Source organism: Nyctibius grandis, chromosome 26 (assembly GCF_013368605.1).
Source record: "Nyctibius grandis isolate bNycGra1 chromosome 26, bNycGra1.pri, whole genome shotgun sequence".
Lineage (NCBI taxonomy): Eukaryota > Metazoa > Chordata > Aves > Nyctibiiformes > Nyctibiidae > Nyctibius > Nyctibius grandis.
Window position 1 is genome coordinate 1784449 of NC_090683.1, and position 22949 is coordinate 1807397.

At 48.4% G+C, this 22949-nt stretch overlaps 1 protein-coding gene across 1 annotated transcript in view; it reads left to right on the top strand.

The window, feature by feature from the left end:
• WNT3 (Wnt family member 3) overlaps nucleotides 1-22949 on the top strand; it is a 48799-nt gene that overhangs the window by 23475 nt on the left and 2375 nt on the right. Inside the window, exon 2 of the mRNA XM_068418695.1 lies at nucleotides 13417-13658. Within this exon, the coding sequence (XP_068274796.1) occupies nucleotides 13417-13658 (242 nt within the window). The remainder of the gene's footprint in view (nucleotides 1-13416; nucleotides 13659-22949) is intronic.

Below are 22949 nucleotides of genomic sequence, written 5' to 3' on the forward strand. Positions count from 1 at the left end.
TGTGTACTGCGACCACTGAATTTGATCCTTTTACCCTAAGGGTGAGGAATTCATTTGTACTGGCTCAAACAATTCTTTTCAGAAAAGCACAGTCTGGATTTGAAGACACTCAGTGTTAGAGAATCTGCAACAAATGCTGGACATTTGTCTTTTTCTTTGAAACTCATGCCTTTGCATTTTGCTCCTCTGAATTCTCACTCACCAGCCATTGTCTTGCCCTCTTCTGCTAGACAGAAAGTCTTAATCTTCCCCTTCTTCTCACTGTAACTAAATAATCTCTCAGAAGTCTTTCCAATAGACTAATCAAACTGTCAACATAAGCCACTGCCTCAGCTCACTGCTATTGCTCTTTTGTCCCCTTTACATGTTTAACATCCTATTTACAACGAGGAGGAGGCTTAAAACACTCCAGTTTCTGCAGTGATGGCTGCAGTATCATGTGCTCTTGACTGGATGCGACAGCACACGCTTGGCCAGAACTCGATGAAGGAAACAGAGGTACAAAACCATCCTTAATATGTCCAGGAGGGAAGCTGTAGGCAACCCTCAGAGCCTGGGAGCTGAGTAATCCAATTTCATAAACATGACACTGTCCTCTTTCCCCTTGGATGTCTTATTTAACTTTGCCGCATGTTAAAGGAGATGGTTGCATTCTCATGGAGATACCATTGTAGATGGCTATGACTCACAGCCTACATGAGCTTCATTAAAGTGCTGTGCAGCTGTTACATGACCCGTCTGCTGTTAGGGAAGTCACATCTGTGATCAGGCTTTGACATGCCTCAATAGTACATTTGTATTGAGTAGACGCTCTTGTACCAACAGACATAGCAAAAAACCGTGTCCTTTTGTGAAAGCTGCAAGCCAGCCGCCAGCTGTGTCAGCTGCTGCCCACGGGTTTGGTCAGTGCCAGGGGGTCATGATGTCTTAAAGCCTGTTTCTGACTCACAACTCATTGGAGCCGGCCACTTCCTATCTCAGTTCATCCTACCTCCTGCCTTGGTACTGGAGGAGAAGAGAGGTATTGTCACGGCAAAGGGAAAGCAGACCGCCACACAAGGCAGCTGGACAGTCATGGCCAGGTGGTGACCACCAAGAAGATTATTCTTGAAGAACTTTATCCTTTGTCATTGTCCACTATCTTTTTCCTTTTCAATAGCTATTCCTGAGATTTCCGTGTTCCAAATAGAATTGCAGGACCTGAGATGAATACTGAAATTCAGATTAGGTGTCCTCTAGGGTTTTTACATTTCTTCAGCCAAACTCAGCTGATTTCCACCAAAGGAGAAACTACCTGATACAGCAAAGTCAGTGTAACAATTTACCCCTCTCAGAAGGGGGCAGACCTACCGCTCCATCTCTCTTCCCTTTGCCAGCACCTGGTCCTCCCTGCCAAGCACTCCCCCACCCATTCACTTGTGTCAGGTCTGGCATCTCTTTTGATCAAAGCCAAAAACAATTTGACTTGCTAAATCGTCAGAACACTAACTCAGCCAAACCAAAACTAGAGTCAGTGGCAGGGGGAACACCTGGGTCTTGTGTAGGGAGGGCAGGTGAGACAACCTATTTTATTTTATTGCAGCCCAGCTGCAACCTGTACTGTAAAAACTGTGCAAAATAGTGGCAGAGCGGATGCAGGGATGTGGGTGATGGGTGGCAAGTTCATACGTAGGAGTGCAGCTCATGCCAAGCCTACAGGACAAAAGGAGATAAGGAAAAAAATGGAATAAAACAACAAGACTGAATACAGTTCATGTGGCAAAAATCTCACCGCGAATCTTCTGCCCTTGGTCAGACCTTGGAGGTCTGCCCTTGGTCATTCTTCTTTGTAGCTGGCCTTCACCCAGTAGAGCCCATGTGCATTGCACTGTCTGGGGCTCAAGGGCAGGTTCATCTGACTTGATCTGAGAAGTCCTTCCCTAACTCTCTGCGGAGTCAGTGGAGCTTTTCACTCCAGGAGAGGAGTGTGATACCTCCCCGCTACAGTAATTCTACATGGACTAGTTTAACTGTGCCCCATCGGTGCATGCTTTTCCTTACTAGTTACCCAGGAAGTCTGGGTTACAGCCACCCGGAGTATAGAGAAGTGAATCTGGTCCCATTGACAGGGAGAACTGGAAGTCCCGTCAGTTCAGTGTCAGCCACGCTCAGGTTGGGAGGAAAGCTAAAGAAATCAATGTTTTCTGAAACTCTGACACTGGGTAACAGCACCCAACATGTCCCGGCCCTTGCACCCGTCTCATCACCCAGATGAGCCCTCACCCACCAAAGCCACTTCTGGTCTTAGTCTGGACCTGTTTGTACTGGCAATATTTGCATTTCCCTAAAGTCTTTAACATCAAAGGACTTAAACTCTTCTGGTGGCAATACCTGTGAGGCACCGACCCCTCCCACAGCCCACAGACCTCATCGTCCCTGCCAGGCAAGCCAAGTAGCGCTCAAATGGCATCACTGAAATTCAGCCACTCTCAGGTTAATTGAAGCCTCCTGCATATTTCAGAGCTGGATGTTAATTTTCCATGGTCCTGTCTGAAGAAGGATGCTTCTCGCAGATGACAGTTGCCATCTCCAGCCCATCAGAGGGCACAAGATATGAACAAGTCTGGCTAGCATGTGAATTTGCTGTGTCCAACCAGCAACAGCTGTCATGCATGTGTAAACCTGCAGTTGTTTTCTCCTTGTCAAAATGCAGTCTGGGAGTTTTCCTTGGCAGCAAACACAAGGAACAGGCAGGTATCACTGAAATGCTGACCCAAAGCACGATCATGCTGTAATTATTTTAGAGTTATTCATCAGCTCGTGTCTGTATCGCTGTTGAGGTACTGGTGTTTGCAGCCTTCACCATTGTCCCAGGAGCTGTGTTCTCCCATCATCCTCCTTCTCAGTCCCAGGTTGTGTCCTGTCCTCCTCATGCAGCTTCTGCCAGCATACTCCTGCATAACTGCCAGAGATGACAGTTGTGACACCAAGGGGACGGGTGCTTCCCCTTCTGCCCAAAAATCAGAGGCTGTTACGCCAAGTCACAGAAGTGCTGGTGGGAAGGGACACTTACAGGTCTGTAGTCCAACCTCCCCTGAAGCAAAGCCATCTCCAGCACCATCCCAGGGCAGCAGTGGCTTTGTCCAGCTGAACTCTACAAAATCCCATGGATGGAGACCACCCCCTCTTTTCTGGGCACCTGGAAATGGAATTTTCCTTAATGCCCAACCTAAACTTCCAAGCTCCACTTCTAGTTTTTGCCCCTTGTTATATCATCTGGTACCACTTGGAAGAGTTTGGCTCTATCACATTTGCAACTGCCACACAAGTAGTTGTAGGCTGTTGTTAGTCACCCCTCACCCCCCCTTCCCGCATGCTAAACCAGCCCAGCTCCCTCCAACTCTCCTAGCACACCACAGCCTCTCAATCCCTGACCATCATGGTCGCATCTCTTGGACATTGTCCACTTTCTATACATCCCTTTTCACTAGTGGACCTAAAACTGGATGCAGAGTTCCCAGTCTGGTGTCACCAACACCAAGAAAAGTGGACAATAACTTTGCTTGATGTGCTGACCCCACACTGACATAGCCCAGTAAGTGGTTTGTCTTGTTGATGTTGAGAGCAACCACTGATTTGAGTTCAAACTAGGCATGTTCTACCATGTGAGTAGCAGTGGACATTATCTGCAAAATTCAGGCATTTGAGATGGTAAATATGACACAGATTATTTGGTAGGTCAGTGTGAAATTGAAGAAAACACATTTGGGTTCAGATATTGAAAAAACTGACCACTCTATCCATGTGTAACTCCTACGTTCAGCTGAGAAACAATCTCGTGATATATATACCCTGAACAAATGTTTGGTTTTTGAGGGACGCATCTCCCTTGCAACCCTATATGCCCCTAAACTTCATTAAACCTGCAGAATTTGGATGAGCTTTATAGAGGGAATGAGGGAAACCACATCCCACTAACACTGATTTTTTTTCAGAGTGGAGGAAGAAGATAAAACACAAACAGGATGGTCCTCTTTAGGAGGGATGCTCTGTTGCTACTGGGCATCCTTTGGCAATTTTTTTAATGGTTGAAATCACGGAATGAGAAACACATAAAATGATGGCTAATATCCCCCTGAGCGTAAACACTCACAGAGGCACACCCGCACTGAGCAGGGCAAGCTCCTCCCCAGCTACCTCCTTTCAAAACTCACCTTCATGCTTCCTTGAGCCTCATCCTGGCTTTTTCCTTCTCTGGCTTTCCCTTTTTGCCATATCACTGCACCCATTAACCTCCTCCCCATTCATGTCTTCCTGGGATTAAATGCTCAGAGCTTAAAGTAATGCAGCCTCTGCCAGTCTGCCTACAGGCCAAGCCTCTTTTTACCTTCTCTGCCATCCATCTACTCGTTGGTGCTTTATTTTCCTGCTGCAGTGTCTCTGCCAGACTCACCACCCTGCTTTAATGCCCAGGTAGCAACAATCTGGGACAAGGCTTGCTGAGCCCTTAGGAAACTGGCTGGGAACCTCCATCTCAGGGACCTCAGAAATTGGCCTCTCCACCCCCAGGAGGCTGGTCTGGCCAGCCCTGGCATTGCCATCAGTAACTGAGCCGTGGGGCTGAGATCACCCATTCAACTTTGAGTGGTCAATGCAGGGCCTTTGGGAGGACCTCACTCCTTCCTTTTTCCAACACTTGAGGAGGAGACAGTTTAGCGAGGACTTCCCAGATGGTCACACAATCTCTCCCAGCAACTGCAAATCCAGCAGCTCAGGAGGACAGGGCAATCTGTCTCCCCAAACTTTGCACATCCACAGTCAATCTTGATATTCAGTCCCCTTCAGCCAAGCAGACCCCCACGTCTGGTCAGAGGACTTGCACACTCCATTTCTCTTTGGAGGCTGCTGCCTGTCCAGCCCTGTTCTTTTCTTGTCTGCTTGAACTGTCAACCTCAGGTGACCTTAAGGCAATTTTTTTGACACAAGTGTTGCTTACAACTACTCTTTCCCATCCATTATGCACTGCCTCACTTCCCAAGAAGTGGTAATAGCTCCTAGGACCCCAGACCAGACTGAGGCGTTTGTCCTCCTCTGTCTCTATCAGCAGATTCCAGGGGTTTGAGTTGGTATCCTGCAGCCCAGGCTTTCCCAACATCAGGTTCTTGTTGAATATAACATCAGCAGATGACAGTCACCACTGGTGCCTCTCTGTGATTTGACAGTTCTTCATACTTAGCAGGACCTGATCCCTCCACCTCTTGCAGAAGATATTTCAATGTTTTGACAGCGTTTCCAAACAACACATTTGATGGGGAGGACAGAAACCTGCTCACAGAAAGCCCAGGAGTGACTTCAGAGTGGATCAACTGCTGCAGATAGCACCAACTTGCTCACATGCTGTACACGGCTGGTTTCACAGTGAGCTGCCAGAGGGCTTGCAATTCCTTCTTGAGTGAAATAGTCATACCTTGCCCCACTTTGAGAGGCTCCTAAACCAGTGCCCATTGCCAGGTGTTACTGTGGTGGTGCACCATCCCCTGCAAGAATGAGCTTTGCTGCCTCCTTACCTGCAGTGCAGAGGAGTGATAGGTCATAAGGAAATGAGATTATCACTCCAGAATAACCAGACCATTTGGTATCCAGCCAACATGAAAAACATCTTTGTTTACAAAGAACAATTTCCCCTGTGTGCAGACATGGGGTTTTTCCTTTGACTTAATGTAGATTTAGCCTGGGATATGTTTCAATAGCTACTTCAACATCAGTGTTGACTGCAGGCTAAAATAAAACAACACTAGCCCCTCCCTCTAATTCCTCAGATGCTAAGCAGTCTTTTCTTCAGCATTTCTTTGTAGCATTCATTTTTTAGCAATACCTGAGAAATCATCATTCTGATATCTAAAAATAAAAGCACAAGCATTAATGGCACCTCTCCCTTCTTCTGGGATAATAGGCAGGGAACATGCTGTTCAACCCTCATACACTCATCAGAGGATCATTTCATGAAGTGTTTTCTCCTTGTTTCCCTCTGGAAATAATCAACATTTCTCTGCAAATGAAGCAGGTTGCCAAATCTCTAACCAGCTAGTGCTATGTGCCCCTGAACAACATGGGCTGACCACCCTGGTCTTTGCAATCACTGCCCCATCACTGGGAACGTCTCTCTGTCCTGTGGTGCTTGGAGGAAGGATTAAGCCCTCCTAAAAGAGGTTGCTGGAAGAGGACTCTACAGCTGTAGGCAGGACACAACTCATAGAGGAGGCACCACTGTGTTGCATGGACAATACACAAAAATCATGCAGGACCTAGAGGGATTGAAACATCCTGAGATGTCCTTCTGGGAGAGTTCTCAGAGGGATGCTTAACCTATTTCTAAGCAGCCACAGGTTAGGGAGTGATTCCTATGTGAACTTTTGCCTTTGTGAAGGTTTTAGAAAGGTTTCTAGCCCTTAGGTGTGACTCAATTTAGGGAGAATCTTAATTGCACAGAATCTGGCCTTGCGGGCTGCTGAATTTTGCAGATGCTGCAATTCATACGTGCTATTTAATGAGGTAATTTTAAAACACACCAATTGGGAAAAAAAAAGCTCACTTGTTCAAGAGGTCACATCACACTGAGACTTTCCAGGGCAGTAATACAGCAAAACCCTACATCCAAGCTCATACCCATGGGACTCGCCCTTGTCTCGGGGATCAGTCTCTGATGCTTATGCAGTTGAACCACTTTTCTTAAAAACATGAAGTTCCTGTCTGTTTTCCAGAGCCCACCAAAGGTTACAAAGTTTGGTGGGGAGTCCGTGGTAGCAGCGATATCTCATAGCAGGGACACAAGTGCCCACTCTACAGAAAAGCTCAAAACTACAGATGCGTTCAGTAGAGATAAAATAGTGGGTGATTTATCAGCAAAGGCATGGGATTCATTAAAGCTATCCAGTTCTGTAGTAAACCTCAGTGTTCCTTACTTGAATTCTGTCATCTTTTTGTCTCATCTCCATATTCAGTCAAGACCTGGAATTTCTCAAGCTCATATATGCATATATATTGCATGCTTTGACTTGCAAAACTTTCCCTCTTGCTGCTCTTGATCTTCAGACAAACCTAAGAATTTGTGTCTTACCCTGTTCACAAAGCGCTGCAGTCAGCAAATTACAAGAATTAAAAGATATGAATATTATACTAGATATAATACCCCCTCAAAGGTCAGACAGCAGAACAGAGTTAGCAGCTGGAGGCACTTGTTTGTTTATAAGGACACGTCGAAGTTGGGGTGAGATTCATGATCCCTGAGCTTAAAATGAATATCTGCCACTTGGTAAAAACATTTTGAGTATTGCATTAGGCTGGGCTAGATCGAGAGTGCAAAATGTACCATAAGAAAAGGAACAGGGTCTGCCTCTCCAGCTGGAAGGCTTGTATTCATCAGGCACCTCTGCTTGCAGTGATTTTGCAGAGCCCTTTTCTTACCTGAAAAGCAAACGTGTGAAGATGCCTCTGCTAGGAAGGGGAAAAGGGCAAAATTCGTGGGAGCTGGGAAGGGCTCATACAGCACTAGATAAAGAGAAAGAGCCAGCATGAAAACTCCTGGCTCCCAATGTGCATTTCAATGTATCACCCCTGGGCCACTGTAAAACAGTGGGATACCAGCCTGTACAATTGTCCATTTTAAGCAGAACATGGCCTAGAATTTGAAAACGCCGAATATGTCTAAAAATAGTACAATGAAAAACCCTCCAGGCAGAGAAAGGTTTTCTCCAAGACAGCGGGTGGCAAACGAGACCTGAACTGTGATCTGGTTTTGTCCTTCTGATTCATAGTTTTCCCAGTGCATTACAAGAATTGCAGGGATCGATATGGGGCATTGAGAAGACATTAGAGGGCACAAGCAGGACAGATATTTGCCTTGTAGCATTATGCTGCAGTGACCTGAGTTGCTGTGGGAGGAAATATCATGGTTTAAAAGAGCCTCATTTCTACCAGGTCATTGGGGCCCTCAAGGAGTGTTGCTATCCATGGCGCTCGAAGCATTTAGGAAAAGCAGTTATTTAATTGATGCTGAGACAGAGGGAGAAGGTGACAGTGTCGTGGTCCCCCAGCACTCACACGGCAGAGCCCTGAAGGGAGCTGGCTCTTTGCACAGGTCTGCTCTGGCTCCAGGGCAGGAGAGAGCCAAAGGAAATCTGAGTCCGTGAGCACATGGCACTTACTAACCTACATATCCCATAGGCACAGTTTGCTGTGACCTCCCTCCATCACTGCAGTCATCACCACCAGCATCCTCTGCGTCTTGTCCTTCTGCACGGATCTCCAGGTGTGCTGGGGGCTCCAGGGTTAAATATATAAGCTCTTTCTAACAATTTTTTCAAGGGAAATGGCACAGTGGGGTACAGGATCGCTATAGGATGTCTACATTTACATGGAGATCCCTCAGGAGAGGCAAGGAAGAGTTGCAATGTGGAGAGTCTCCATCTCCATGGCACAAGATGCACCCTTGGAGACAGGCAGCTCTACAGTCCGTGCTATGCCTGCTTTCCTGCCTAGATGGTCACAGGGCTGATGGTGTCCTCGATATAGTGGGAAAAAATAAAAATTACTCTTCAGATTCATCCACTTTCAGCTGCTGAGATTAGAGCTAGAAAACATTCCCTTAGCAGCACATCCCAGAAATTTTCTCCCTGCATTTCAAGTAAAAAGCTGCAACACTGACCTCAGACAGTCACAGCAAGCACAGATGCTGCCCCACTTTGGAGCATGTTGGAGGTTGGAATACACTCCTCACATAAACGTCAATATTTTCCAGGGCTGAGACAGGAAAACCCAGGTTCCTGTCCATCCAGCTGGGCTCCCAGGACCCCTTAAAGAGCACAACAGGTTTATGCAATTGCAGAAGAAAGAGAAAGGGGTGACCACACGAGATTGTTTCCCAGGAAGCTGGTCCTCTCCTGACACTTCACTTTCCCTTTTTTCTCCATCATGGAACTGGAATGTGAAATGTATGTGAGCAGACCCTTTGGGTCAGCCCTCACCATGACCTGCACACACAGCAGCAGATGGGCAAACCTCTTTCTGAGAAGCTGGTTTCTTGCCAAAGAGCAGCCAAGTAGGGCATCACCCCCAGAGAAGATTTCAGTCCCCGCCCTGCTCCACAGGAGGAGCAGCTCACCACGGTTTGTCTCTGGCTGGTAAAACCCAGCTGGGATGGGCAGCCCGTGGTGCACTGTGCAGTGCAGTCCTGAGTGCTCCGAGCAATGCAGCTTCCAGTCTCCCGCAGAGAGGAAAGAAGAAATGTCCTAGCAGCTTTCGTGCTCACTGGCAGGAAATCTTTCTTTGTGTTCATCCCAAAAACTCCTTTTTATATGTTTTGGCATAGTTCTAATCTGGCCAAATCCTGCTCCTTTCAAATACTACTAGGTCTAATTTCTTGTGATACCACATGTCTTTCCAACCAGTTACCCAAATAGAAGGAGATGAGCTTGCTGGCCATCTCTGTAGGAAGGATGACGTTGAAAGGGTGGGCACAGCATCTTCCATGCTGAGGCAACGCGAAGACATGAGTCACCTCATCAAGGATGCACCCACCAGCAATGTGCGGAAAGAGGATCTGCACAAGACCATTTACTCCCAGGGCTTCAAAATCCTGTCCCAAATCAATGGGAACCATGGACAGTCAACTTGAGACTGCTGGATCCACAGCTCTGCTGTGTCTAGCACTATCGAATGGGAACAAAAGGAGTCACTGGCCTGACAGACAGTGTCGGGACTCCTGAGAGATTTAAGGGATTAAGCAGAGAAAGAGAAAAGGGATTTCCCATGCATTTGCCATAGGCACTCATGCTCCTTGTGTTGCGCACTGCACTCTCACACACACGCACAGAAGCCTACCTTTATGTGCACGTCTGTCCGCTCACACTTGTACACGCAGCGATGAAAGGGAGTCTCCCAGCCAAGCAGAGCTGTCTGGCTTCTATGGCTCCTGCCCTTGAGCGTGCAAAACATCTGGGTTGTGAGCTGGTGCTGGGAAAACACGTCACCTTCTGCGGCTAAAGCTGGGGGCAGCGGAGCAGGGGTAGGAAATGGCTATTTCCCTTTGACGTGATGGGAGCTAGAGAAACACAGGCTTAGGCAGCAAGGAAGAACACTAGCATTGAAAGAAAGACAGGGAAGTGCGGGGTCTGCTCCTGTAGTTGCCAGCCTTGGAGTTATGGTTTGTGATTTAAAAATCATCCATGTCCTCCGTCTATCCCAAATTCACCCTGTGATACTCCCTCTCCTAATGTATTTGCTTCCTTCCCATTATCTCTTGTGATTTCTGTGTTAGAGCCACACAGAGCCAAGATGTGGCCCTGGGATCTCAGATCTGGATTTCAAATAGTTTTTGTTTCATCTTTACATCTCAGCCACTATATAGAGAAATTATGAGTCCATGGGACCCAGAAGGTCAGAGCAGAACTGCAGCGCATTAGCCACAGTGCCCTGACCCGTGTGCCTTCCCAGGACTTCTGAGGAGATGGGGATGATGGGCCAAGAGGAATGAGATTTTTAATATCTGTATAAGACCGATCAGCATTGAGGAAATCACAAGTTCATTGACATGAGAACAAAAATGAAAATTAGGTGATGACTGGAGAGAAGGTGCTCTCACTAATCATCAACAAGACAAATTAAGAGCAGACATTTAGGAATGATGGAGACCTTGCAAAAGAGGAAGAAAAGGAGAAGGTGGGAAAGCTTGGAACAGGTCATCAAAAGCAGACAGATTCCTGTACGTGGGTAAGCAACTTCACCAGCTGTGTGTGTGATCATGTGCAACCAAGAGCAGCCTCCACCCTTCCCAGGGGCCTCTCTCACACAACAGATTGCAACTCCAACCTCAAAACAGATGGACCAAAACTGACTGCACATCTCCCATCAGGCCTTCCAGGCAGGGAAGTCTCTAATGAGATGGATCAGGAGTTTAAAGAAGGGATTTGACCACGTCTGTGGTTGAATGGGAGGATGGGTCTTCCCAGGAGTTCCCCAGAACTTTGTGGGAAGTCCCAGCTCTGACTCCCTCGAGGCCACTGCTGCTTTCTGCAGGCTCCCTGAGGGATCGAACTGCTCATCCAGATAAAAAAAATTAGGCTAGGTTTTACACCAGTGAGCTACAGCAGTATTAACCTGCATGCGTGGCATGGCATGGAGCTCACGGCCAGCACACCAGGCCATTCACCACATTAGTGGCCTCACTGGATGGAGAATAAAGTTAAGGTTGCTTGGAGCTGACCAGTCTTCTCAGCAGTGCTGAGCTCCCCACCATCAAATTGCACTTGGTGGGAGTTGGAAGCACAAACCAACTCTGAGTACCAGTCCTAGTGCGCTGCCCAGTGTGCTGTGTTGCCTCGCAACCATATCTGGTTGCCTCTCGTCTGTGTGTCCCATGCAAGGGTGTGGGAGGTGGAGTCATGCACCCAAGCATGCAGTGCTACGGTCCTGAAGCCTCAGGCAGCTACCCCATTGCTGGGTAGGTGGGCAGAGAGGTGCAGGAGAAACAGGGCTGAGAGATGGTTGAGCAGGGAATTGTGGCAGAAGACAGCACTGGGGCAGGGATTAGAGGCATGCACTTCCCAGGCAAGATGGAACTCAGGTCTTCTTGTTCAGTGTCTTCAGTAGAGATGTCTCTCCTGAGCACATTCCCTGGGATCCCCTTTACATGCTAACATCATTAGTGTGCAATTAATTCAACCAACTCATGTCAGCTCAGCATCCAACTGGATGAGCAGTTCAGGACAAGGACAGTCAAGAACAGGTCCCACAAAATGGTGGCATCTCTGTCCTTGGAGGTTTTCAAATTCTAGAAGGACAAGGCCCTGAGAAACCTAATCTAGCTTGGAAATTGGCCCTGCTCTGAGCAGGAGGTTGGATTAAAGATGCCTGAGGTCTCTCCCAGCCCAAATTAACTAATGACTATAAAATGATGGAGTAACTCACATGCAATCTTCAAGTGTGGGCAGGTGGGTTAGGGAGAAACACAACAAAAGTGGGAGAAGTGTTTGATACCCTAGATGGTTGAGCTGCCGTTTGAAGGGACATCTAAAGGCTGAGCAATGGGCAGACAGCAACATTGTACAATTCAATCAAGGGACTTGAGGAGAAATAACCTGGGGAGGAACAACCCCATGCACCCATAAAGGCTGGCGACTGACCAGCTACAAAGCCGCACACAGAAAAAGACCTGGGAGTGCTGGTGGGCAAACATTTGAACGTGAAGCAGCAACGTGTCATTGCAGCAAAGAAAGTCATTAGGGTTGCACAAGGAAAAGCACTGCGAGCAGGTAGAGAGAGGAGATCCTTCCTCTCTACTTAGCACTGGTGAGACGTCATCTTGAGTCTTGTGTCCAACTGTGGGCTCCCCGGTACGAGAGAAATATGGACGTACTAACTCAAAGCTCTCTAATATTTGCCCATGCTAGTATCTGGGCTGTGAGGTTTCTGAACTGGAAGCAATTGAGTGCATCACATTCACGCTGTTACAAACCGACTGCTCTTTCACAAATCTGACTACGTGTCCCGGAGGGACACTGCAGGATGGTCTGGATCCTGAGCAAGGCAGTAGCTGTGGGACTATCCGTGTTTGTGTGTAATAGCAGGTACCTCAGTGCTTCTTTAAGCAAACATGTGCCTTCACCCTTCAGTGACAATTTCTGGCCAAACAGGCAATCTGACCCACATATTTAATGCTGGGTAATTGGCAGGTCCTTGGACCAGTAGGAAAAGGTCCTCTCAAATCTCCCTCCAGCACCTTCACAATGTACCAGAACATTTGCCCAGTTCATAGTGCAGCTAGAGGCTGATATCCATTGGGGTGGAGCCATGGTGGTTCCCTCTCTGCTGCGACCACCTGCACAGATGTCAAGACAGCCTGGGATGCATGGCATTGACATACCTGACTCCAGAGCTAGCCCCGTCCAGTAAATGGCGATCCCTCTGCCAATGAACTTGGCATTGGACAGGACACTTCCCACCTTGGCCACAATTCAGAAGCTCTCACATCAGTGTCTCCTGACAGCTGAGACACCCCAGGGTATTCCCCAGCTTCCAGGTGTTGTTCACCCAGATACAGCTCCTTGCAGGTCCTTTGTCAGATCCACCAGCCCCATGGGGATGTCTCAGATACTTGGGAGTACACTGAATGGCTCTAGGTGCCTCCATGTAGAGTTGAATCCCTCCCTCTGTGCCCACAAAGGACCAGGGTGTCTTCAGGTGTGAAAGTCCTTTTCATATCAGTGCTATTGAGTAGGAAGTCTCTTGTTTTCTTATGAAATCCCTCTTTTTCAGTACTTTGTCTCTCTCAACTATTGGTTCACCTTGGCTCATCGAATTCCTCCTGGGATGTTCAGCAGGGGCAGGATCATTAGTGCCAGCTGGTTTCCCAGCCTTCATGCTGTTCTCTGTCCTTTGCAGGTCCCTTGCACTAGGTCAGCAGTACAGCTCCCTGGGGTCCCAGCCCATCCTCTGCGGCTCCATCCCTGGCCTTGTCCCCAAGCAACTCCGCTTCTGCCGCAACTACATTGAGATCATGCCCAGTGTGGCCGAGGGGGTGAAGCTGGGCATCCAGGAGTGCCAGCATCAGTTCCGGGGCCGCCGCTGGAACTGCACCACCATCGATGACAGCCTGGCCATCTTTGGGCCAGTCCTGGACAAAGGTAAACAGCGAAGCTGGGGGGGTTGTGGGGGAACAGGTTTGTCAAGGTGGGTAGAGTTGTCACATCTTGGCCTTTGGACACACCATGGATGTCCTACTGGGAACCATTGGGGAAAGAGTCTGATGTCTTAGCTTTCAACCCTAAGTTCTCCAATTTCTTTTTTCCAATTTTTTTTTTGGTGTGTTACATCCAAAGGGGTAATGAGGGAAGGGTCTGTTCCCATCCCAGGAGTTCCCAGTAGGGCCAGGTAGGATAAAGTGCAGGAAGAGGAAGGTCTAGCCCTATGCATGCTCACATGTTCTGGAATTGTGGGCTCCATCCTCCCCGCCCAGGGTGTGCAGTGCATCCAAACAACAGGGTCCAGTAGACCCAAGGGAAAAGCCAGGGAGAGGGGTTATGGTCAAGTTCCTTGGGGACAAGACAGGCCCTTTGAAGCATGCATGTCTACCCCAGGAGACCAGTGGGCAAAAATTTCCTTGCCAGTGAGAAGCCATGGTTCAGATCCATGTTCCTGACCAGGCTTAGTTGGGATTTCATCATATCTTTTCACAGATGAACCCAAAATGGTCAGGGCTGGGAGGGAAAAGGGGGAGAATAAATGTATTTTCCCCCTCCTCCCTCCAAACACACGTGCTTGCTCCTCTTCATCATCTCCTCCTGAAAGGCCACCTTTCTAGACCCACTGGCACGCATCAGGCACACTGGAAGCACATTGATGAGGCATGATAAAGTTGGGATTCCCAGTGAGGTCACAGCCTGGGCATTACACTGAGAACAGTGAGATGTTGGGCCCAAGACAGTTGTGCACCTGTACCGCTAGCCTGCAGCCAAATACGGCCTGAAAGGAGGGTGCTGGAGGACTTCGGTGGCAGATAACTTATCCCACATCTCAGATGTCCAGTCAGCGAACCGAGACCTTAGATTAAAAAGCATTTCCATGAAACTGAATCAAATGGTGGATAAAAAAACTCCCCTTATCTCCATCCCATCCCATGGATTTTGTTGACTCCACGCCAAGTTTAGCACAAGGGATGTCTGCAGATAATGTCTTGGTTTCACAGCTTCATAAATGCAACCAAAACCATTTTCAAAGCTTAGCTTCATTGGTATCAACATTCACTGAGTCTCTGCAGGTCAATGAAGTCTGTTTATTGAAAAGAAATTATTCTTTCCAGTGACGCTTTGGAAATGGGAATCTTACGGTATGGCCTTTGAGAAACTGGAGAAATTAGGGTTGAAAACTAGGACATTAGACTATTTCCCAGTGGTCTCCTGGAGTGTGCATGTCTCCTGGTGAATCTTTCTTACAAAGCTCTAATATTCTGCATATACAGTTCGTGATTTTTTTTTTCAAGCTTCAGCCTTCCAATAATGGTGCAGTTTCCTGAAACATCAGGAGTATATTTCAGTGAAAATGACTCATTTGGGTCAAAGTGCGATTCTTTACAGAAATCAGGATTGTGAAGTTGTATTAGAGTGCTAATAGGGACCATGAGATTCAATTCCCCTCTGTTTTGCCAGGATGTATTTCGGGGTAATTGCTGCATTTACTATCAAATAACTTGTCACCAAGGCTTGCCACACTATAACTTGCTGCCTAATAAAAGCATGTCCTAAACTTCAGCACTTACAAGATCAGAAAGTTTTCATTTTCTTAAAAACTATCATAAAAAAATCATAAAAATTTTAATTACCTTATGACAGAACTGTTATAGCATTCAGGCACCGAAAAATCTCTCACCACCATTTCTGTCAGCATGAAAGCACTTAAAAATTGGATTTTAACCATCCTCCCCATAATAAGCAAACTGAACTTAGAATTTATGAAGAATATTTTAAGATTCTTTCGGCTGCAGAGACTAGAGCAAAGCCTCACATGTGGACATGCCTCAACATTTCCGTGCACTCCAAGCTGACAAAGTAAAATATCACCCATAGCTCTGAAACTTTTCTGACAGATGGAGAAAAATTATTGAGCATATTTGTTACACAGCTTTCCCGATCGAACCGTGGTGCATCGATAGCCTCCTAGACAGTCCTGCCAGGCAATTAGCTTGAAAAATGTATTCTCGTGTCTCACTAATCTGCAAGTAGAACAGTTAAAAATAAACAGTATCATCTGCAAATAACGATACATCAAAGTCCAACCCATTTGATTGTGGTTATTATTTACATTTTTAAAATGTGTTAATGTCTTTTCACTGCTGCCTTGAAAATTAATGAGTGGAGATGGGATGGGACTCATTTCATCTATGTAGCAATGAGCAACACTAGGACAGCCTTTGCGATTCCCAAAGTTTGCAGCATGAGCAGTCACAGAGGAAAACTTAACCCTTTCAGCCACTGCTTTCTCAGCTGAAGGAAGAGATAACATTGGCCATAAAAAGGCCTTTGTCCTGCCCTGATAGATCTCCTCAGCTGTGATGAATCTGGGGATCAATGCTGCTCATCACTGCCAAGGGGGCTGTGGATAGGGTTGCTGGACATTTCTGTTGCCTTCATAGCATCACCTTCTCCCAGGCTGTTGTCCCGTCTTCTTCAGATGCAGCAAGAACAGGAATCAAGAGTTTTGAGCCCATAACCTGGAACTGAGATCTGCGCTTGTCCCCGGCTGCGTGTTTTACGTCTGGCCGAGCCCTGAGCATCTATTGCTGTATTCACTTCTTCTTGGCTTCCAGGACACACGGAGGGGTGTAACCTCACAAACTAAGACTCATTAATTAATAGCAAGACTCAGACTAAGGTGACAATCACTATTGCGGTTTGCACTGTACATTAGGCAAATAGGCATTAAATACGAAGCCCAAAATAGCCAGTATTTAAGCCATGATCACTACCCAGATGAAACCACCTCTAAGTATCAAAGAGCAACATTTAGGTTAATCTCATCTACTACTCCCTTAGGTAGATTGAAGCTGTTTTGGAGAAAACTTCAAAGGTGCAGTTCTCACTACAATAGCATGGAAAATCATTTCTAATACAGTTTGAAAAGAAATTGGGGATCATTTCATTTTAAAGGAGCTGCAAAAATGTTAATCACAGTTGCTTCCATTCAAGCGGAGCTCAGTCTGAAGAGCAATGTAGTGTGGGAAAGCGACGGAGCCGTTTGCGGTGGTTCAGCTGTGCAGACCCTCTGACGGCACACGCGTTCAAGCCTTTATTGCTTCCTCCTTCTGGGCACATCATCCAGGCTTCAAGGGCTGGTGTCAGTATGGGAGCACAAGGCATCCCTCCTTGAAATAGTGCAAGGGATTCCTGCCCCCACGTCCTCCCACAGCCCCTCCATCACATCCCCACTTCTCTTCTCTTCCCAGCTTCACTGTACAACTCTAATTTCTCCTCTCGCAGTCTCTTGCATGGCTTAAAATTCGCAGCAAAGCAATAAACAGCAAATACAGCAGAGCAAAACCCCTGGGGGGTGAAGTGCTCCCATTCGGGGGCTGCTGAACACTGACCTTGGCTATGGGCTCTGCCTCCCACGTCCCCTACCCAAAATTCAGGCTCATGAGGTTTTTGCCATAAAACGTGTGGTAGCCGTAGCTGGCGGGGCTTTGGTTTCCTGGGCCACTGATTATCTCCCTGCAAGTTTTCTTTTTTGCATGCCTTTTTTTCTAACCTAGGCTATGAAAAAAAAACCTCAAACCCTAAAACCAACCCCAGAATGTGGGGTAAGATCATGTTTTTACAAGCAAATTCTCTGAGATGATTTATACTGCAGGTGTGCAGTCTAGGACAAGGAGGGAAGAAAAACCTGCTTTCCCCCCTCTCTCTTCTCCCTCCCTTTTCTCTTTAAAATAAGGTCAGTTTTTATTAAAAGACAATGTCTCTTCCAGCCAAGTCCTACCCCAAAGCCAAGGTTGAGCCAGCCGCCAAGTGACTTGCTGCTGCTCTGGGAGGGCAGGCGGTTCCCGTTCTCTGTGGTAGTGATAAAGTCTGGGATTTTGGTTAAAGCACAGTGCTCAGAAGGAGCTGGTTGTGAGTGCAGGAGGCAGGAACGCCCCACAGACATCTGGAGACTGACTCCTGGGACAGAGAAGAGGTCTTTGAGCCACAGGCAGGACTGGATCTGCAGGAGTGAGCTTGGCAGGAGCCTTACCAAGCTCATACATTTCCCCACATCTTGAGCGACGGGGGAACCGCTCTTCCCTCTGCCTCCTCGAAGTGTGGCTGCCCTTTGCTCACTCTCCCTCTCCAGGAAGATGCCACCGGTTCTCCAGGAAGGTCCTCCTCAACGCTGGTCGGGCTCAAGCCTCTTGCCGGCGGCGCCGGCCAGGGCAGCATCGTGCCGTGCGTGTCTGCGAGGAGCGTGACGGCAGCGGGGCCAGGTGCAGACAAGGCAGCTGGGCCCGGGGTGCCTTTGGGGGTCCTTGTGTGTTCGGCTAAGCCCCTGACACGAGCTGTGAAAAGGCAGACCCGCACCGAGATAACCCATGGCTTTTCTCAGCCATGACACTCGCAGTCATTTGCATCTAAACAGGGGTGTGTGGGATCAGGGGCTGTCTTGATATAAACTCAACAGCTTAAAGGAGGGGGAGGGAAAGGAGAGAAGGAGAGAGAAAAATAAGCTTATACCGATGAGAAAGAGCTAAGCTTCCTCCCCTACTGTGAGGCAGGGCGAGCGATACCATCCCAGCGCCGCAGTCGTTTCAAATTGCTGGAGCATTCACACGCCCTTTAGCCATTCTGATCCGGTGGCGGGGGGCTGGGGAGAGCCATCAATAGGGATTTCCCAGCCGGGCTGGCGGGATTGGAGGGTGACGGCAGGACAGGGGAACATTGCCCCGTTGCTACGAGGTGCTCCTGGGGAATGCCAGTGCTCTGTGCCGTGGGTACGCTGGCCGGCGGAAACATTCTGCATTATGCTGGTAATACAGTGTGACACCGCGGGAACAATGGCAAATTGAGTGTCCCAGCAGGTAACGGGCCCGGCTGGGAGACAGTCGCAGTGGTGCACTGTCAAGACGGCTCTAATCCTCCCTCACCAGCCCCTCCCCTGGTTCTGGGAACGATGCTCCCGCATTTCATCTCTGGGAAATTCTCCCGGCTCCTCGCCCAGACCCAGGGGAGAATTTCAAGGCGAGGCATTTGTGTTTGCAGCTCACTCCCCCTCCAGACCCGGCATCGCGCCGAGAGCTTGCCAGGCAGACATGGGGGGGTGCTGGGAGGCAGCTGAGAGAGGGGTGCAGCCCAGCGGGGCAGCTTGCATCGCATCTCTGCCCAGTCGTGGTGGCACCAGCCCCGGCTCGGCTCCCATCCCAGCTTCCGCGCTCGGTACAGGGAGACTCACAAAACACGCAGCGACTGTCCATCCCGTGCCCATCGCTTTTTCACACCCCTCTAGGATGGAAAGGGAAGGCACGTCAGCAAGGAGAGCGGCTCGTGTCCTCCCCCTCTGCCCCCGAGCTGTCCTGGTCTGAGGCCAGAAGGGCTCACTAGCTTCTCTAATCTGATCTGCTGTAGATCACAGGCCACCCAAATAGCCTTTGTCAGGCCGAAACGCTCCAGTTGGAGCAGTGATCTTCCACCGGTGGCCCGTAGCCCCCAGTGGTCCCAGTATAAGTGGTTGGTGAAAGATATCTAAGGAAAAACTTTGTAGGTAGAGGCTGGATCTCTGCTGGCATATCAGATGTGGGGAGGGCAAGGAGGGAAGAGTTTGAATTAAAAGAAAGTGCACACCACAGCGCAGTCCCACCGGCAAAGACAGGATTGAGCAGCCCTAGTTTAGGATCACGTTTGGCATCTAGACCTGAGTTCCCCATACTCAGCAGAGGAGAGATGTGCATTTCTGCAGCTGGCACATATCATGAGTTGCCTCTTTCAATTGCCTGCATGGGGTGGAATTAGCTCGGTTTGAGACACCTGATTTTTGGACGCTAGACACCACCTCTGCAGAGAAGACTGCAGGCCAAAGAGCAGGACCTGGTGCAGTGAAGACCTCCCCAGGGCACAAGGTGAGAGCAGGTGAGGGATGGACAGGGAGCTGAGAAGACAGCTCATGGCTCCTGCTCTGGGAGGAGCAGATGGTCTCCAAGGTCATCATTGGTCTGAGCCAGGGGAAAATTCTGGCTTTGTCCCACTTCCACTGATGACTGTTCTGATCATTTGGTCAAGCTACACCCACGAGGCAGCTGGACACACCTCCCACAGTGCACCCAGGGCACCTTCCACCAGCAATGGTACCCCAGACACTGCGGGTCCTGACCACCTGCCTTCAGCACCTCCCCGGTCTCCTGCCATGAGGTTGGATTGACTCCAACATCTACTCTGAATTTAGAGACCTAAAGTCTTCACCGTTATAAGATGCCACGTAGGGTTAAAGCACTCCAGTGTCATTCACCAGAGGGCTGTACTCCCGCAGACTGTGGCATACCCGGAAGCATGGTTCAACCAGAGGGGCTCTGAACGAAAAGATGCCCCCAAGGAGAAAGCTGACTGAGATATTATTTGACTGTGCTTGGGAAAGCCTGTATTTGGTACAGCCTTATTGAAGTCAGCAGTCAAGCTCCCGCTGATTTCAAAATGAGTAAAAATAGGACAACACTGTCTGCTTTATAAAAAAAAAAAACTTTAAAAAAAAACACAACAACAACAACAAAAAAAAAACACAAAAAAAACCAAAACCAAACAAACAAACAAAAAAAACACCAAGAAAGCTTTAAAAACATCCTGAGCAGAGCTCTGTAGCTGAACAGCCAGGACACTACTGCAAGAACTCAGACTCCAAGTCCAGGGACCAAAGTTTCTGTCAATGTGCTGAGCAAGGAAACACACTGGGGACTTGCCAGTCTGTCCCCTAATGCAGGAGGTAGATCTGAGCTGCTCTGAGCTGTGGTAGGACTTGCTCTCCTTCAGCCCCAGTCAGTCCTTAGATGGAAAGAACTGTTTGCTCTCTTCACCCTTCTGGAGAGAGGAGTCAAACCCAGGAACAGATGCAAGAGATGGGCAGTCAGGATGCTAAGTGTCATGGACAACATTTTATGGAAAGACTTAACAAACAGGGCTCTTTGAGCATAGTAAAATGGAAATTTTGCTCTCTGCAAGCACCATGAAGTAAATACAGGGGCCATTAAAAGCTACTTGAAGATGAAAGCCAACGTGAGCACAGGAACAAAGGATATAAATTGGCTGGGCTTTCATCTGGGTTGAAAATTCAAAGGAGTTAGCCATCGTCCTGCTTTCAAACCAGTGGAAGAGCCATCAGTCAGAGCACCAGCAAAAAGACCAGCTGAGTTCAGAGCATGTCACAACTTCTACAATGACATCCTGAAGAGTTAAAATACCAAGATATATAATGCAGGAAATACCCTTTCAATTTGACAGCGTATTGTCCACTTACAGACAGAGTGCAAGACTCCCAAAAACACAACATTAAAATCACAGACCTCAGAGTAGCAAAATGCCGGCAGATTAAGTGGACAAGGTCATCTCCTTTTGCATCCTCTAAAGCTAGGTCTAGGTCTTCTAGGTCTTCTCACAGGATTGTTATTTGGTGCTTCTAATATCTCGGAAGTTTCCTCTGGTAGTAGCAGGCCAAGAAAATCTTTCTTGATGGCTCCATGCCAGCTGCTGCTTTGGGTGTGCTCTTCAGAGCAGCCACCCATGCTGCCATCTCAGGGGTGCACTTCAATACTGGGCTTTGGTTATTTCCATCCGGAACAACCCACTTGGAACAAGATGTTTCTTGTGTTTACGGCAAACTGAGCAAGGAAGCGCCACGATGCTCAGGCAGAGGGAACTGCAGCATACAGAGCTGCTGGAGTTGTTTTCGTTCATGACGAAGAGCAGCAGCTCTCTGGCTTCAGACACTTGAGGTGAGCTTGGAGGCTCCAGGCACAGAGCAGGCAGTGCTGGTCTGGTTTCCCACCCATCCTGCTTGGCCTTGTTGTCCTTCTCAGACCCAGCTGACTATAACATCCAGCCAATGTAAACGTCTTTATGGCTTCTGGTGGCTTCCCCATACCCATGTGCACTTTGGTTGCTGTCCAAAGTCCAGTTCAGGGCTCCACAGAATAACCAGGGAAGGGGCGGCCTTGAAAGTCACCCTGCCATGGTCATGGGTGGAAGAGGTGATGGACAGAGATGCTCCAGCTCAGCAAACCCATCACACCTTCATCTTCATGTGAATTTTCTGTTTTGTCTCCTCTTCCTACCCAGGTATCTTTGTTCAGCTGAAACATTTTTCTCTCTCTTAGCATAGAGGATCCACACATACTGCCGCTCCCAATCCACCCAGGCATCCTGGGCAATTTACTTCACCCTTTCTTCAGCATTCGAAGCTTTCAGGACTTTCTCCAGCTTTGCTCCTTTGGACCTGTCGAAATTCTTTCACTGCAACTCTGTACCTAGAGCACGTCAATAGTTACACAGTCAGTGAAGACACTTGAGTTTCATCTGCTTTGATTTCCTCCATGATTGTTCAGTAACCAATGAGCAACATCAAGGTTATCTATCTTCACATCCTGAGCTGGTTTTATTCCATTGCTGTAAAGTCACTAGATGTAGTTCAGTCTAGATACATTTAACAGTAATTACTAACTCTTAGGCCTTGTTCTGCCACTGCCTGTCCTGTATTGGCTGAAACCTTTCCCCATTTCAGCATGTATATCATGGAATCATCATAGAATGGTTTGGGCTGGAAGGGACCTTAAAGACCATCCAGTTCCAACCCTCCTGCCACAGGCAGGGACACCTTCCACCAGACCAGGTTGCTCCAAGCCCCATCCAACCTGCCCTTGAACATTGCGAGGGAGGGGGCAGCCACGGCTTCTCTGGGCAACCTGGGCCAGGCTCTCACCACCCTCACAGCAAAGAATTGCTTCCTCATATCTCATCTCAATCTCCCCTCTTTCAGTTTAAAACCGTTCCCCCTCGTCCTGTCACTACTTGCCCTTGTAAAAAGCCCCTCTCCCGCTTTTCTGTAGCCCCTTCAGGTACTGGAAGGTGCTAGAAGGTCTCCCCAGAGCCTTCTCTTCTCCACGCTGAACAGCCCCAGCTCTCTCAGCCTGTCTCCAGAGCAGAGGGGCTCCAGCCCTCTGAGCATCTCCGTGGCCTCCTCGGGACTCGCTCCAACAGCTCCGTGTCCTTCTTCTGTTGGGGGCCCCAGAGCTGGACACAGCACTGCAGGGGGGGTCTCACGAGAGCGGAGCAGAGGGGCAGAATCCCCTCCCTCGCCCTGCTGGCCACGCTGCTGGGGATGCAGCCCAGGACACGGTTGGCTTTCTGGGCTGCAAGCGCACGTTGCCGGCTCATGGTGAGCTTCTCATCACCCATCACCCCCAAGTCCTTCTCCTC